Consider the following 15,472-nt stretch of genomic DNA (forward strand, 5'->3'; position numbering starts at 1 on the left):
TCATTTCACTTTTGAATTCAAATACCGTACACACGGCAGAAATACTTCAGCCCTCAAGCCATGGTGGTGGCAAGAACTCTCAGCTTGAATGGGCCTGTGCAGTCAAAAACGCATAATTAACTCTGCTGAAAGTTCTTCTGTAGACTGCTGTTTGGTTATAAGTCTTAGAAATGCTACTTTTTTTTTTTCTTCATTTAAAGCCAAGACTTTCTCATATAAAACTGATTCAGTAAGCATTAAGTATGAGCTCAGTGTGTAGTGATGCCGTAACTCGACAGTGTGAGCCTATCACGGACAATATGCAAATTATTACATGATGACAACACAGTACCCAGAAACTTCTCTGGAATCTACAGAAATATAGAAATATTTGCCTAGCAAACGTATCCAAATTCGGTAATATGACTTTATTATATTATTATGGTATATTTGGGTAGGTTAGACGATTTGGAAATTTGCATATTCATGCATATTCAAATATCCATGCTTTTTAAAACGGGTAAAAGTGTAGAAATGTTTAATCAATTTGTTGTGTGTGTTTTTTTTTTTATATATATATGTGTGTGTGTGTGTGTGTGTGTGTGTATATATATATATATATATATATATATATATATATATATATATATATATATATATATATATATATATAATATTATTTTAAATTTACTATTGTCTGTGTGGAGTTTTTCCTCCCCATGTCCTTCTGGGCTTCCTCTGGGTTCTACGGTTTCATCCGGCCTTCCGAAAACATCCCAGTAGGTGGACTTTTTAGCAAAATATCTTCCATACTTGGTTTATGTTCTGTATATATCTTTTCAGACAGCCTTTAAGAACACCTTTAACAAATGAACGTATTGAAATCATTCTCACGGCTGGATCGGGAAGCTGTCACGAGGTTGCGATGGACTCTGAAGGATAGAATTTGATGGATTAAGAAGTTGGCAAACTTCTTAACGAATTCAAAAAGACTGGCGGCGTCACAGTCCCCCAAAGTCTGAACACGTGTGTGTGCACTGGAATCCACTCCTGGGTGTATTCCTGTCTCACACCAAATGTTCCCGGCGTATTCCGGTATATTCCCACCACCCTGACCAAGACTGAGTGCTTACTGAAGATGAGCGAGATGAGATCATTGAGCACTTTTCATTTTCTGTTTTGGTTCAAGTGCTGAATCATCTCCAGAAATATGATTCGCTGGAGATGCTTTATCAGTACTCGGTATCTCACTTTATGACCCTTTCTATTTAAGCGTTCATGCACCCTGACTGGTTCATTCAGTAAGAATTAGCTTTCAGGAAGTGCTCCAGTGTCCTAATCATGGATTCGTGGGAGAATGAAAGTGATACCCTTTTTTTTTTTTATAAAGGAGTCAAGAAATGTTTGTTGTAAGAAAAAAACCCTCAGGGATACTGTGTGATGGTGTATAAGTGTTCACAGAAACAGTCTTTTTGTGCTTTGTGCTCGATTTGAGCAAGCGTTCTGCAGTCTTTCTCAGATCAGCATAAGGTGACGCTAAGCTGCTCAGGACTCTGAGGCCTTATCCTTCTGCTTACACACACACAGACACGTACACACACAGACACGTACACACTCGTAGGCTGGTGCCGTGCAGACATGAAACGCCGTCTCTGGAGTGATCTCTAGTCTATTCATACTGCACGTGCACACAATAATATTAACCACACACACTGGGGTGTGTATTAACTAACACTGACTATCACTTTTTTTTTTTTTTTGTCTGGTGTTAAAGGTCACTTTTTTTTGTTTTCTTTCTGAACTGACTCTAACGTGGTCTCTCTTATTTATATGTTTAACACTGTTGTTGCGCTGTTTAATTCTCAACTCTAATTGATCAGAAAGTGTCGATTGATTTAGAATTTCCATAACGGTAAGGCAAATCACATTTGTATATTAATTTATGTTTGTTTAACGTGCTTGTAGAGTAACGACTACTTCCCCGGGATTTGTACGGTGGAATGACCTTGTTTCAAAGACGTTCTACAACAATAAATGGATAAAAAGTCCAACGAGAGGAGTACAACACTTCAAGGCCGCGTTGTTCTAGGAAAATAATGAGCGTCAGGAGTTTCTGTGGCTCTTTTGAGGTGTTATTATGAGAGGTTGAAGACCAAAGATGTGAAAAGGGGTGGTCATGTGTTTTGAGTTTAGTGGACTATGCGCTTGCAGAGAATCTCTACTCTGACCTTTGACCGCTGAGCAAAGTCAAAGGCGGTGAGGTGAGAAATACAGGAAAAACAACGTGTTGACATTTTCAGCGAATGTACCGTGAAGGCTTATTTAGATTAAGAAATGGAGATTGCTGAGCGCAGATATTCAGTCGCTTTGTCTTTATATAGCACTTTTAATTTTAACAATAGACATTGTGACAAAGCCACTTGGCAGAAATCCTTCTTCTAGGTTGCACCAGATAGTGGGATCATCCATCCATCCATCCATCCATCGGACGTGGTGCTAACCCATCACACACACATTCACACACTACGGACAACTTGGAAATGCCAGTCTACAGCGCATGTTTTTTGACTGGAGGAGGAAACTTGAGTACTCCGAGGAAACCCCTCCAAACTCCACGCACACAGGGCAGAGACGGGAATCGAACCCCCGACCCTGGAGCTGTGAGGCAAACGTGCTAACCATCGTGCCAGCTCCCCTGAATGTAAAAGTTCTGCATCTATAAAACTCAAATTTGATGTGCTTTTGTATTCATTTTTTTTAATACTATATATAAATTTTTTACATGTGCATGTAAATTCACTGAATGCTATTTGAGGGCATTGAGAGAGAGCGAGAGAGGATGTCCTGCTAAATCCTCCTTAACCCAGTTAGCCTGCACCATGAATAGATCCCGAAATGTAATATAATATCGGACTACATTTTTAATCTGGCACAGCGTTAAGATCTCATGTGTAGCATCCAGTTTAGTGCTGTTTTGAGTTCCCCTCTTATTCCTGATCTACAGTAACTGGCTGTTGTTGCTCTACAGGTTCTGCTAGTCATAGACACATAGTCTAATTTTGGTTCATAATTAATGCCTAATCACTGGAATAAGTGGTTTACTGCTGGGCCCAAGCGAGTGAGAGGAAGAGGACGAGGCTGCAGCTTTTCTATTGTTTTGCAGGCTGTCTGTCTGTCTGAGGGAATTCGAACACCATGGGTCGTGGTTATCACGTAATCGCATTTCAACTCAAACCGAAGGGCGTGTTTGAGACGATGGTGTTCGTGTGTTTGTCGTGCTGTTCGTCTGGTCCTCAGGAAACAGAAACATCTTGTACGTTTCTATGACTTGTACAAAATGTCAGCGTTTAAAATAAATAAATAAATAAATATAATAAATTCTACCACTTGCAGTCTTTTCCATTTGTTACAGGATTGGATTAAGTTCATTCTATTTTTTTCCTCTGATGTCCAATCCACCATTTCTTGCTGATTTCGCCCAGATACCTGATTCTGGGTATCGGATTGGTCCCGTCTCTAGTTTATGGCTATAAATTTGAATTGAAACTGGTTATGCTTTGTTTCCTGGCGGTGCTTCATGTTAGAAGTTTTAACTAGCATCACGGACTCTGAAAACATGCGGCGACTTTTGAACGTGACGCAAGAAGAATAAACACGCAATATACATGTTCTCTCTCTTCGTCGTTGATTTTTTTTTCTTTAAACAAGCTCATTTAGTTTGCTAGTTCACTAATCAGATGAGGGAGGGTAAATAAAAGGAAAATCGATGACATTCGGTGAAAACCTCTGAGCTAATGGCTCTAGCTAGTTTCCTTCAGCAAAATAAATGCATGTGAGCGGATAAACAAAACACAGAAGCCAAGCTGGTTCATACTGCAGTATTATATCAAGTACTCGGCCCACGAATCGTCGAGTCCCGGTATAATACGATGTTCCCAAGATGCAGTCCCTGGTAATCCTGTAACTCGGTACCCCAATACACCCTAAGCTTACAGGACGAGCTCTACGGTACGGAGTATAAAGTACTCTATCGTATTCTAATTCAGTCGGTCTCCACGGGGAACGAATACATTCAGGTTAGATTACACTGATGTGCTAATGAGATCTGGGGCTTTTATTAGAAATAAATTCCCCGCAGGTGTTTCAGCGGCAAGACCAGGTGACACACGATATTTATTTTCTTGCTTTTATCTCTATTTCACTGTATTTCTTAGGGTATTTAAAACTATTGTTCGTGGATATAAAGGTTTGGAAAAAGAGTAAATGGGTCAGGTGATTTAATATTTCTGTAACAGGAGCGTCCCTTAAAAGGCTTCAGGGCTTGAGGAAAAGGGAATCTGGAGCAGGAGGTGGCCGTGTCGGAGTGCTGAAGTCTTTCTGGCACAAATGTTAGATCATTACAAATGTCTGTTTACTTGATGACGTTACTGCTAACCGCAAGATTAATCTGCTTATCTGCCCAGATTATTATGGGATACACTCTGCTGATTGGTGAGGTTTTATTTATTTTTATTCACATCTCTTCCCACCCAGAGATCACTCTCTTGGGCTCCCAGTTAAAGACGGCGTTGACATCACAACGATTCGAACTTGTTAACGCTTCCCCGAAAACCAGTTTTCGATGTTTTATGTTAATGAGATACAGATGTAAAACCGTATCGTGATATTTCATGGTGTTTTTTTTGGCCACACGTCACATCAGCATGCAGTCTCAAGAGCCGTGCAAACACAAACGTTGATCCAAAAGAAGGTAAACGTTATCCTGACCATCATCAAATGCTAAACTATGCCAATTAAGTAGACTTAAAAAAAAGAAATGGGATATGAATTTTAGTCACAAATTAAAATTGCAGTGAAAAATGCAAACCCCAGTAGTCACTCAGGATTCAGAAGCTATCCCCAGGACAAAACAAACGGAAATGTTGTTGTAAAAATACTTTTCTTCTGTAAAAGTGTTCACTATGTTTAAATAGTGCAAACTTACCAAGTTACTTACTTAAGCTATGCTGTGAAATATCAAAACGGCATCCAAACACAATAATCACAATAAAGTACAACCAGTCCTTCCAGGATTACGCAACTTTACTCGATTTTGCTTTCATTTCTGTGATTGCAAACGCAATATTTGCAGGCGCTTGGAATTTTTTCAAAATTACCGCAGATTCGCCTTCTTCGATTCACATGCGTCGAACACGAGTACAGCCGAAAGGTCTCGTTTACCAACAAACACTGAAAATCACAGCGAAAGTCAATTTTGTGCGCTTTCACAATTTCGTCAATTCGAATAGTTTTCCCACCAAAAAAAAAAAGCTGCAAGTCTTATCGCAGTTTGAAAAAAGCCACAAACTCAAACATTCAGTCACAAAAAAAATAAAATAAAAGCCCTCCGTGAAATCCTGTACAGACTGTACTGTTTTGAAATGTAAACGCCGATTCTGACTTTTATTCTTAAACTACATACTAGGGTTGGAACTCCGCCTTTCGCCATGCTCGTTCTCGCTCTGCGTGTGAGATGGCCACGTTGCGGCGCGTAAACACGTCATCAGCTATATCGCCAGTATGGCGGGATAACGTTCTTCTCCTGGGGAGGAATTGTACCGGTGTATCATGGACGATACGACACAGCCGTAGTGCTAGCATGATCGTTGAGGATAATTACAATGCATGCTATAGGTAGGAAATGGGATACGTCCAAATCGCAGGTTTGGAACGGCGACAGTCCCGAGTGCTACCAGTGTCTTGAGAGAGTTCATGAGAGTTCATAGACCACTTTTTCTACTGAACGTGTGTCCTGTTTTTGGTGTTTAGCCTGCAGTGTGGTGATTTTTGTAGGGTGTTGCATATGGTCTTGTTTTATACACCTTACAGCTGTCGTGCTGGAACACAGGATTGTCAGTGATGTGTTGAAATGAAACATTACTCAATCTACACGGTTTATATTTGACTGGCAGCTTAAAGACTTTGGACTTGACGTGGATGTCGTGATGTGGATAAGGGTGTGCACGTGTGTACATGAGTGAGATGACTTGCTCTCAACCTTGTCTTTAATGTATGTGACCCGACTACACTGCTGGCGGATGTGAAATGTGCAGAGGTTTTTATTTATTTATTTATTTTACAGGATTCACATGTACTTTGATCGTTTTTCCCAAATGACTACGCTGCATTAGATGAGGTCACATACGCACAGAGGCTTGTTGATTTTGCTTTTAAAATAGAAATCGATACAAAACTCAGCCGGACCTGGAGTGACCTCAGTAACCGGTTGATAGAACGTCAATATCCCATATGTCTGATCAGCAGTTTCAGATCAGCGCCTCTGCGCTATCCTGCCTGTATTTGTAAGCTAGGCGTCAAGTCTGTCATGAGCCGTGTTAAATCTGAATTAAATCCGCCGCTTTGAGTTGGTTAGAATTCGTCGGCTTGGAGGAGAATCTGATTCTTGATGACACTCTGGAGTAAAAGTATACGAATCTGATCTAGGACCTGCCCCTGTTATTTATTCATATTAAATAAAAACCATTCTCCGATCAGTAGGCTTGTTTGGATTGCGAATGTCTGACTAGCGATTGTCATACATTAAGGATGCTTTTTAATGCTGATATAAAAAGTAATATACAGTAAGCTTTACGCTTAATGTACGTACCCAACATTTTCTCATTCAATATCTGTTTGCTTGTTGTTTTTTTTAGATTAAAGAAATGGTACCATGAGTAATAATTCTAGCACTGTCCTATTGAGTTCTCCATTCTGATAGGTCAGAAGGAGTCGATTAATTTGTTTGTTTTTGACAAACTGCATTTTTTTTTGTCTTATTAACTTCACAAGAGAGGGGAAAAAAGAGATCCTGGTGAAGGACAGGATGTTTATAGCTGCTATAAGGTACTGTAAGTGATAACAGGAAGTGACCTGGTTTGCAGACGTTCCACAGTTCTAAACGGATAAACGTATGATATGATTTTCTTACGTAAATACTAAAACTATGGTCACCGTTGGCAAATGGCTGTGATATAGGGAAGAATAAAACTCTTCAACTTCAGGTGGTTACGGTACCGCACACGGCTTCGTGTTAGGCCGCGTCGCACCACGTCGTCACTGATTCGATTATTTTCCTACAACAGCACTTGTACATATACGCAAACGAACAAATACACAAGCAGGTTGTAATGTATTGTGGTATTTAGGCACGTCACGGTAATTACGTTATCGTACGATATCTGGACATGACCGTTCATTTTAGCCGCCCATTGTTTTTACGTGCGTGGTTTTTTTTTTATTTTTTTTTTAATTTTATTTATTTATTTATTTTTTTTAAAACATAAGAACGAATGTCACCAGCATTTTAGCCGTCTATCCTCCCGTCTGCTACGGGGCTGTCGAATTAAAGTTCGAACTTCGAACATCCGTTGAAATTTAAGATAAAAATGCACGTTCGAACGCAAAACCTGTGTGCTGTGTGATTGTGTAGCAAGCACTAGTACTGATTTTTAATTAAAATATACTGTTGGGGGGGAAAAAAACGACAAGTGAGATATTAACAACCTACTAGCAATGTGTTTTTGAAGAACAACAATCTAGAAAGAACAGTTCTAGTGCTTCAAATAATCCAGTCGTAGTCCATAATGTCAGATATCGAGCCACTTAAGCTGCGTAAGCTGAAGAGTGAACGAACGGCGGTAAACTGAATCGATTTTTCCAGCGGGTTAATTAATTCGTCCGAACGAATCCTATACACATAGGAGATTAATCAGACATTTACTTCTGCACAAAATGACATGAATGCACAAGTGAACTTGAACTGTAAGGTGCTAGGTAGAATGGGCGAGTCACGTTGTGAGTACGTTCTTTCCGTAACAACGCACTAAAACACAGACAACGAATAACTAAAGCATAAAGAATTCACAATATTGTGTTCCGATGTGACCAAATGACAAATATCGTTTACTGCAATTATTTCTGGGATAAATATATCATCCAACAAAAGTAGTTATCATGACGGGCCTAGTGCTAATCGGTATTAATATAATGTACTTAAACCTGTCCTTTTCTATTGTTAAAAGTTCAAATTTAATTAAATCCGCATAACGAGAGTTGATGAAATAACTTAAGTGGACCTATTATGCTTTTCAAACATTACCTTTCAGGTAGTGTGTTATAGAGCTGTTTGTAAATGTATAAACGTCTACAAAGTTTAAAAAAATCAAAGTGCACGACAAATGGAGTTACTGACTCCCAAAAGAAGGAACCGATTCTGTCAAGAGAGTTGTTAGTAATTTGAGACTTACTTCCTGTACGAACCTACGTAGGTTTGTAAGAAAAAGCCCCGCCTCTGGTCTTCATCGGCTGCTCGCTGACAGCGGTAGACCAATCACAACAGACTGGGACGTCTGACCAATCAGAGCAGAGTATGCTCTCTGAAAGGAGGAGTTTAGAATGAATCCTTTAAAACGAATCATTTAATGAGTTTTTTGAGACACTGGGGGTGTGGGGGCTAATGCTGCAATTTAAATTATGTGCACGTTAAAGTGTTTTTTGACCTCGGATGCATGTACACCTATTGTATGAGAGCTTTAAAACAAAATTAGGCACGTTTCAAAACCATAATAGGTGCGCTTGAATTAAATATTACTGTTTTTAAAAATAGTTCACTGTCTTTGATCAAAGCCTTTGATTGATTAGATCAAGTCTCTCTAATTAAAACTGAGCGCTTGTGTTTCCTGACTACATATATTTCGGAATCTAATGATTCATTTCTATGAAGTCTAATAACTCCGAAATAATTGTTACAGAATTGCGAATAGGTGATTTTTATATAGTAATTGTGCCTCCCTCAGAGCACACCTCCATCCCACATCCTTCAGCCCTTCACTCCAGTGTAATAAAGTTCCTTTCACATTCAAACCGGATCACACACAAACGTAAAGTCAACATCACCTGACCGAGGCGAGGCAGGGCGGGGCAAGGCCGAGCACACATGCAAATAGACTGCGCTGATTTTCCTGACCGGGAAGCTCTCCGTAGTCGAGAGGATGTTTTGAAGGCGGTGTAATCGAATTGAGGATGTGATTTATTTAAGACTTTGGCATCTTTTTATTTATTTATTTTATTTTTTTTTTTAAAAAGCCTTTGGTTTCGTGTGCTTTAGAGATGCACCGATGTGAAAATTCTGTGTTGATGCCAGCAGTCGACTCTACGAACACGTCTGAAGCCGATATTTCTGATCGTCTGTGTTTTGTTGGTGTGTATATACATGAACAACAATGTTAAACGCTGATGTGAAAAATGTTAACCGTTTAGTTTTGTGGATGGAAAGCAAATGGTTACCCGAACAGGCAGGGCAGAAACAGGGGAAAAACAAGATAAGGAACGTAAACAAACAGGAAATTAGGCAAGCAAGTAAGCTGCATGAAAGACTTCGAACTAACAAAGTGTGATGACGTCATCGATATGCGTCCATCGTCATAGCAGTCATGGGAGGTTGTGGCTCAGGTGGTAGAGCGGGTTGTCCACTAGTCGTAGGGTTGGCGGTTCGATTCCCGGCCCACTTGACTCCACATGCCAAAGTGTCCTCGGGCAAGACACTGAACCCCAAGTTGCTCCAGTTAGCACCTTGCATGGCAGCTCTGCTACCACTGATGTGTGTGAATGGGTGAATGAGACACAGTGTAAAGCGCTTTGGAACTGCTAAGTTTAAAAAAAGCACTATATAAATGCAGACCATTTACCATTAGTAGCAACAAATTATAACCTGGGTAATGTATGATGTCTGGTTGCCTCTAAGCGCATCACTGACTGAACGATGTGATTTTATAAACAGTTTATTCAAGGCTTAACTTGCTGTTTTTCTGTCTTTCAGACTCAGACTTCCATCACAGAGGCGACGAGAAGAAACCTTTAAGTCGGCCAGATTCGACAGCCTCTGCTCACAACACGTACATTATATCCAGCTCTGCAGACGTACACAACACGGGAAGACCAGGTGACACACACACACACACACGTTGAACTAGTTGAAGTACAGAAAAATCAGTTTAGTTTTTTTTTGTTTTGTCTGTTGATTCACTAAACATTGTTCTGTGTGTGTGTGTGTGTGTGTGTGTGTGTGTGTGTGTGTGTGTGTGTGTGTGCAGAGCCTCTGGTGCTGAAACCTGATGAGAGACAGAAACTGGCTCGAGAGAGGAGGGAGGAGAGAGAGAAACAGAACGGTACACACAGATTCATTCTCCGGATGATAGGATAATGATCTCAGGGTCATCGCTGCTGCTTATGGCCTCCATTTTGTGTCTTTTTTTTCTTTTTTTTAGTACAAATCAATTTTTTCTGATTCAAATATTAGCAACAATACCCGTTAGGCATGATGTTTAGGGTTGCAATGTGAATAAAAGCTCTTCACGATATTTTCCAGGTTTATGAAGGTCATTAATTTATTTTAAAAATGAATGACGCTTCATGAAGAAGCGTCTAAACCGGTATCTTCTCTAACATCCTGAAATCAAGCCACTCTTGCGCTCTTATGCCTTAATTTTCTTCATTTCTATTCCTGGTGGTAGATGGAGTGTACCTGGTGTGGCTTTTTTGTGTGTGTGTAAGATCGTTTAGGAACCGCCCTCTGAGCGTTGTGCCAAAATAAATCTCGCTGCACCGAGAAGATAGAAAGTCTCTTTAAAATCACTGACCAAACTGCAAGCACACACACTTTCTGCATGATTAGGTGAACGTGGATGGTTGCTGTGGCGAGGTTTAGTCATTATGTAAACTTTTGGTGGCCTGGTTGCCATGGCACCCACACAGAGTTATGTAAAGGCGCTGAGTCATAAAGTGAAAGTTTAGGCCTGATAGATTTGGTTAATTTGTTTATTTTTTTTTTAGTAAATATGTAAAAGTAGGCGGCGACGTTTTGAACGATGGTTAGTTGGACAGAAGCTTTGAGGTTTGTGTGTGCTATAAATAACCGCTTCCTAAGGCTTGTTGAATATGTACACTCACTGACTTTAGGCCGTGTGTGTGTGTGTGTAGCTGTGCTAAAGGCTCAGTTGTTTGAGCGTGAGGAGCGAGCGAGGCTGTACTATGAGAAGCAGCTGGAGGACAGAAGGAGGCGTCTGGAGGAGCAAAGGCTTAAGGAGGAGAGGAGGCGCGTGGCCGTGGAGGAGAAACGACGGCAGAAGCTAGAGGAGGAGAAGGTGATGGTCGTATTATCATCGAAATACTTTCCTTACATTTTACATAGTCACTATACTGTATACATTTACCAAAATGTACACAATGATCTTTGCATATTTACCAAAATCTGGACCAGAATTATTTGTGTCTATATAAAACTACAATACAATACAAAAAACAGATAGCAACGTATGCAAATGCATCACGGTGTACAAAAGTATATTTGCGTATGTATTCAAATCTACACGTACAGAATATTTGCAAATGTGTCAAAAATCTACAAAAGCCTGTTTGCTTGCTTACCAAAATCTACTCAAGAATATTAGCATTTTTACCAAAATCCATGCAGAGATATTTGAAAACAATTCGAATAAAGTGTTTTACATTTTGTAAAGAAAACAACAAAATAAGTAAACCAACGGTCAGGGTAAATAATCATAAAATTTGTTGCATAGCCTCATGGTCCTGAAACTGCCTACCAAGATTTCCTGTTCGCCCTCACTTGCCTCACTTCCTGTTTGGCGGCTTCGCGGTCAGATTTGATGGCACGTTATGGTCAAACCATGTGGAATATCAAGATTCCTTTGATCGCTTTTTTGTGAGTCTTACTCTGCGGACGATGTGTGCCAAATCTGGTGATGACTGGACAAAATTTGTAGGAGGAGTAGTGAATTATTTATTATTATTATTATTATTTGACTAAATTCAATTGCAGAAAATCTAATCTACCAAGATGCTGTCATAGGGTGCGTTGAACTCTGCTCGACCCAGGGAATTTTTACATTTTGGACACGGTTCATAAAAATACTTCCAAATTAGGACCAAATTTGACTCGATTGTGGCTCTAGAGCGTTTGCAGCACATGGCCCAAATTTGGTCAGAATGTTTCTTTGACCTTCCACAATCAGTATACCAAATTTCATAACGTTTTACCAGACTGTTCTATGGTCTGCCATAGACACCCTAGCCAGAAGAACATGAAAAGGTAGAATAACAATAGGGTCCCTACAACACCTTCTGTGCTTGGCCCCCTAATAATAGCAGTACCGGAAAGAAAATACTAACTAAAATGTAAAAAATGTAAACTAAATGTGTGTGTAAAAATAGTATAAAACTTCCACAGCACTGCAGGGACCACGAGTGTTGTGTACTGTATGACAGGCGTGACATTTCAGCATGTGGTACAGATGAGGTGACTGAGGACGCTTTAGGACGATCCAGCATGAGGTGACCGAGGACGCTTTCTAACCCAGCTACATGCACATAAATCACTCTTTTAGCCTTTCCTACTGGTTAGGGGGAAAAAAAAACATTTCAACTCTGCACTTGTGTAAAAGAAAATGTGATACTTCAACATTACACTCTCCTAGTCATCCGTTCTAATCATGTGGTAGTGTTTTTGTTTTGGTTTGAGGTTTTTTTGGTCATTTCCAGAGAAAAGGGATTTGACCAATCAGCATTTAATACAGCAGGATCCATTCTAAAAGATCCTTGTCTGCAGAAAAGTAAATGGTTCCTGGAACTATGGGTCAGTGTGATGGAAACATGCCTGAAGTCTTAATGTTGGCAGAAAAGCACACACGAGGAGCACGCTGCCATTTGAGCTCTCTCTTTCTTTAATACATGACTAAGTTTGTTTTTTTTTTTTGTGGGGGGGTTCTTTTGGCAATTTGTTTGCATTTATTTCAAATATTCTTGAGTGGTGTTCATATATTTTTTGAAAGGAAATGTTATTTTAAAAAGTTTTTACTTTATACAGTATTTTTATGCCATTAATTCTGAGGGCAGCGTACAGTATGTGTAAATGGTGTTTGACATTTCGTGTGTGTGTGTGTTCCAGGCTCGGTATGAGGCAGTGGTGAGAAGGACTCTGGAAAAGAGTCAGCGAGTCCGACCGAAGCAGAACCGCTGGAGCTGGGGAGCAACCCTAACCTCCAGCACCTCGCACAACACTGGTAAACACGCCGTAATAAACACCACTTCATGTATAAAAAACATTATACACTACTGTATGATTAAAAAAAACAATGGTAAAAGCTTAAAGAAAAGCATTTTGTGTGTGCACATGTGTGTATGAACGCATGAGTGTATGTGCATAAACGCGTCCAATTTGTTCTCTGCATCTCTGTCTGCTCTCACACACTTGCTGACTCAGGGCCCTGCTTCAATCACCACTCCCTATTGTTTCTTTCTGTTATTTTTTTCCTCCCTCACACTGTCACTCTCTCTCTCTGTCTCTCTCTCTCGCTCTCTGTTTTTATTATTCTTTTTTCTCTCTTTCTCTTTTATTCTACCTCTCTCTCTCTCTCTCTGACTATCTGTCTCCATTTTTTTCATCCTGTCTGTCTATCTATAAAATCTCACACCACTCTCTCTCTCAGGATTTGATGACTCTGCTCTCCTCTTCACACTGGACCTGGCCAGACTGGATCGTGACGGTGTTTTCAGTCCGGCGCGTCAGCAGTGCCTGCGCACACAATGTGAATATGACTCAGAGTAGAAGAGTAGAGCAGCCTGCTAGCTGTCTGACTAGCGTTGTCCGTCACAGCGTGTAGCGTCCGACTGTAGCACGTGACTATCACTAGTGAAATGGTGAAGAGGATTGCCTAGACCTAGTGTTGGCCATAGAGTTTCTGTAGTTGTGTAGCGTTAGCATGTATTACATTATGTGGTGATTTTTCTGTAGGAGTGTTGAATGAGGTTTGAACTGTAATAAAAGGTGCAAACCTTCACTGACAATAAAGAAGGTGACATGATGCATTAAGAGCTGGGGGGTGTGCGAAAACTTTGAACAGGATGATCAGTGTAGATTGTTATTTTGCGTAGAAATGCAATTTTTGATCCTTCATATAATTATTATTATTATTATTATTATTATTATTATTATTATTAGCTTAAGTTTTCCTGCCTCCAAAGTTATCGAAGCTAACTCATCAGCAGCATTCCTCCAATCTTTATTTAATCTGCATTACTGATGATGATCGATCTAGGCTGCGAGCTAGCTTAGTTAGTTAGCTGCTGCTAGCTAGTTAGTTAGCTAGCTACGACTAGGAATGCTCGAGAGAAATTTGTGCGAGACCGAAACACATTACACAATCAAAACACTTCAATACGTTTTATTAGAAAGTGACCCATCAAAATGTCTCCAATGTCTCCAACCTTACACCTTGCTTTTAGCTGGGCTTACTAGGGATACGTGAATAACTCATGAGTAGTAGTCGGTATATACAAACAGCCTGGTGGTCATATGGTGTATATTCGTGTGTGACCTCGACTACACCACTGAAACATACTGTAGAAAAGTAGAGTAGAAAACGTTACCGCTCTGCGTCCTCCTCCTTTCAGTCCACATTCTCTCTGCACTCGATTAATCCTGTCTGTTCGCCCCAGTCAGTGTTTCAGTACCGAGCTCTCTGTGCACGATTTCTGTCCTTTCTGTTTTGTGTCTCATGCCGCCGTGTGTCTTTGTGTGCTTTTTGTTTTTGTGTGTGTTTTTGTAGATGCTGACAGAAGGTCAGTCTCCACCATGAATCTGTCCAAGCACATAGACCCAGTCATAAACAAACGTCTTTCGTCATCTTCTGCCACACTGTTAAACTCGTCAGACCGAGGTAAATGCACACAACCTGGAACTGAAGTGGGTTTCATTTGGATTTATTAAAGAATGTACCTAAACACAGTGGATACATTGTGTAGACCAAGGAGCTATCAAAAACAAAGTTTGGTTGTAAAGAATATCTCCTGTTTTTACCTAAAGAAGGCCATCCATTGAAGGACAGGGACTGAGTAAGAAAAGCATTAGTTACCAAGAAACCAAGGGTGACTTGAGAGATCTACAGCTCAAATGCGTGAATAATGATGAGATAATGAGTAGTGAGTCGTTATTGATCTTGGTATTGGTATGCGAAGAAAGGAATTTCACTGTGCATATGTATATGTATACATATGCACAGTGAAATTCCTTTCTTCGCATACCCCAGCATGTCAGGAAGTTGGGATCAGAGTGCAGGGTCAGCCATGATACAGCACCCCCGGAGCAGAGAGGGTTAAGGGCCTTGCTCAAGGGCCCAACAGTGGCAGCTTGGCAGTGCTGGGGCTTGAACCCCCGACCTTCTGATCAGTAACCCAGAGCCTTAACCACCAAGCCCACCATTGCCCCCTGTGAATCTGTTCACAGAAGAAGCTCAATTCAGGCACCCCACAAATCTGGGCAAAGTCATATTTGAGACTTAACAAATGTGTGGAAAAAAAGATCTTTGGTCCAATTAGACCCCAGAGTGAAGCATGTTGGTGGTAGTATCATGGACTGTAGAAGCTTTTCATAGAAGCAGGG

At 40.4% G+C, this 15,472-nt stretch overlaps 1 protein-coding gene across 3 annotated transcripts in view; it reads left to right on the forward strand.

Annotated features, from left to right (window-relative positions):
• Window positions 1-15,472, forward strand: part of map7b (microtubule-associated protein 7b) — a 32,408-nt gene that overhangs the window by 6,061 nt on the left and 10,875 nt on the right. For all 3 annotated transcript variants that reach the window (XM_053643127.1, XM_053643128.1, XM_053643129.1), the window contains exons 2-6: window positions 9,836-9,958; window positions 10,110-10,184; window positions 10,996-11,159; window positions 12,980-13,094; window positions 14,640-14,750. In XM_053643127.1, the coding sequence (XP_053499102.1) occupies window positions 9,836-9,958; window positions 10,110-10,184; window positions 10,996-11,159; window positions 12,980-13,094; window positions 14,640-14,750 (588 nt within the window). The remainder of the gene's footprint in view (window positions 1-9,835; window positions 9,959-10,109; window positions 10,185-10,995; window positions 11,160-12,979; window positions 13,095-14,639; window positions 14,751-15,472) is intronic.

The sequence above is a fragment of the Ictalurus furcatus genome, chromosome 15 (assembly GCF_023375685.1).
Source record: "Ictalurus furcatus strain D&B chromosome 15, Billie_1.0, whole genome shotgun sequence".
In the NCBI taxonomy this organism is placed as follows: Eukaryota; Metazoa; Chordata; class Actinopteri; order Siluriformes; family Ictaluridae; genus Ictalurus; species Ictalurus furcatus.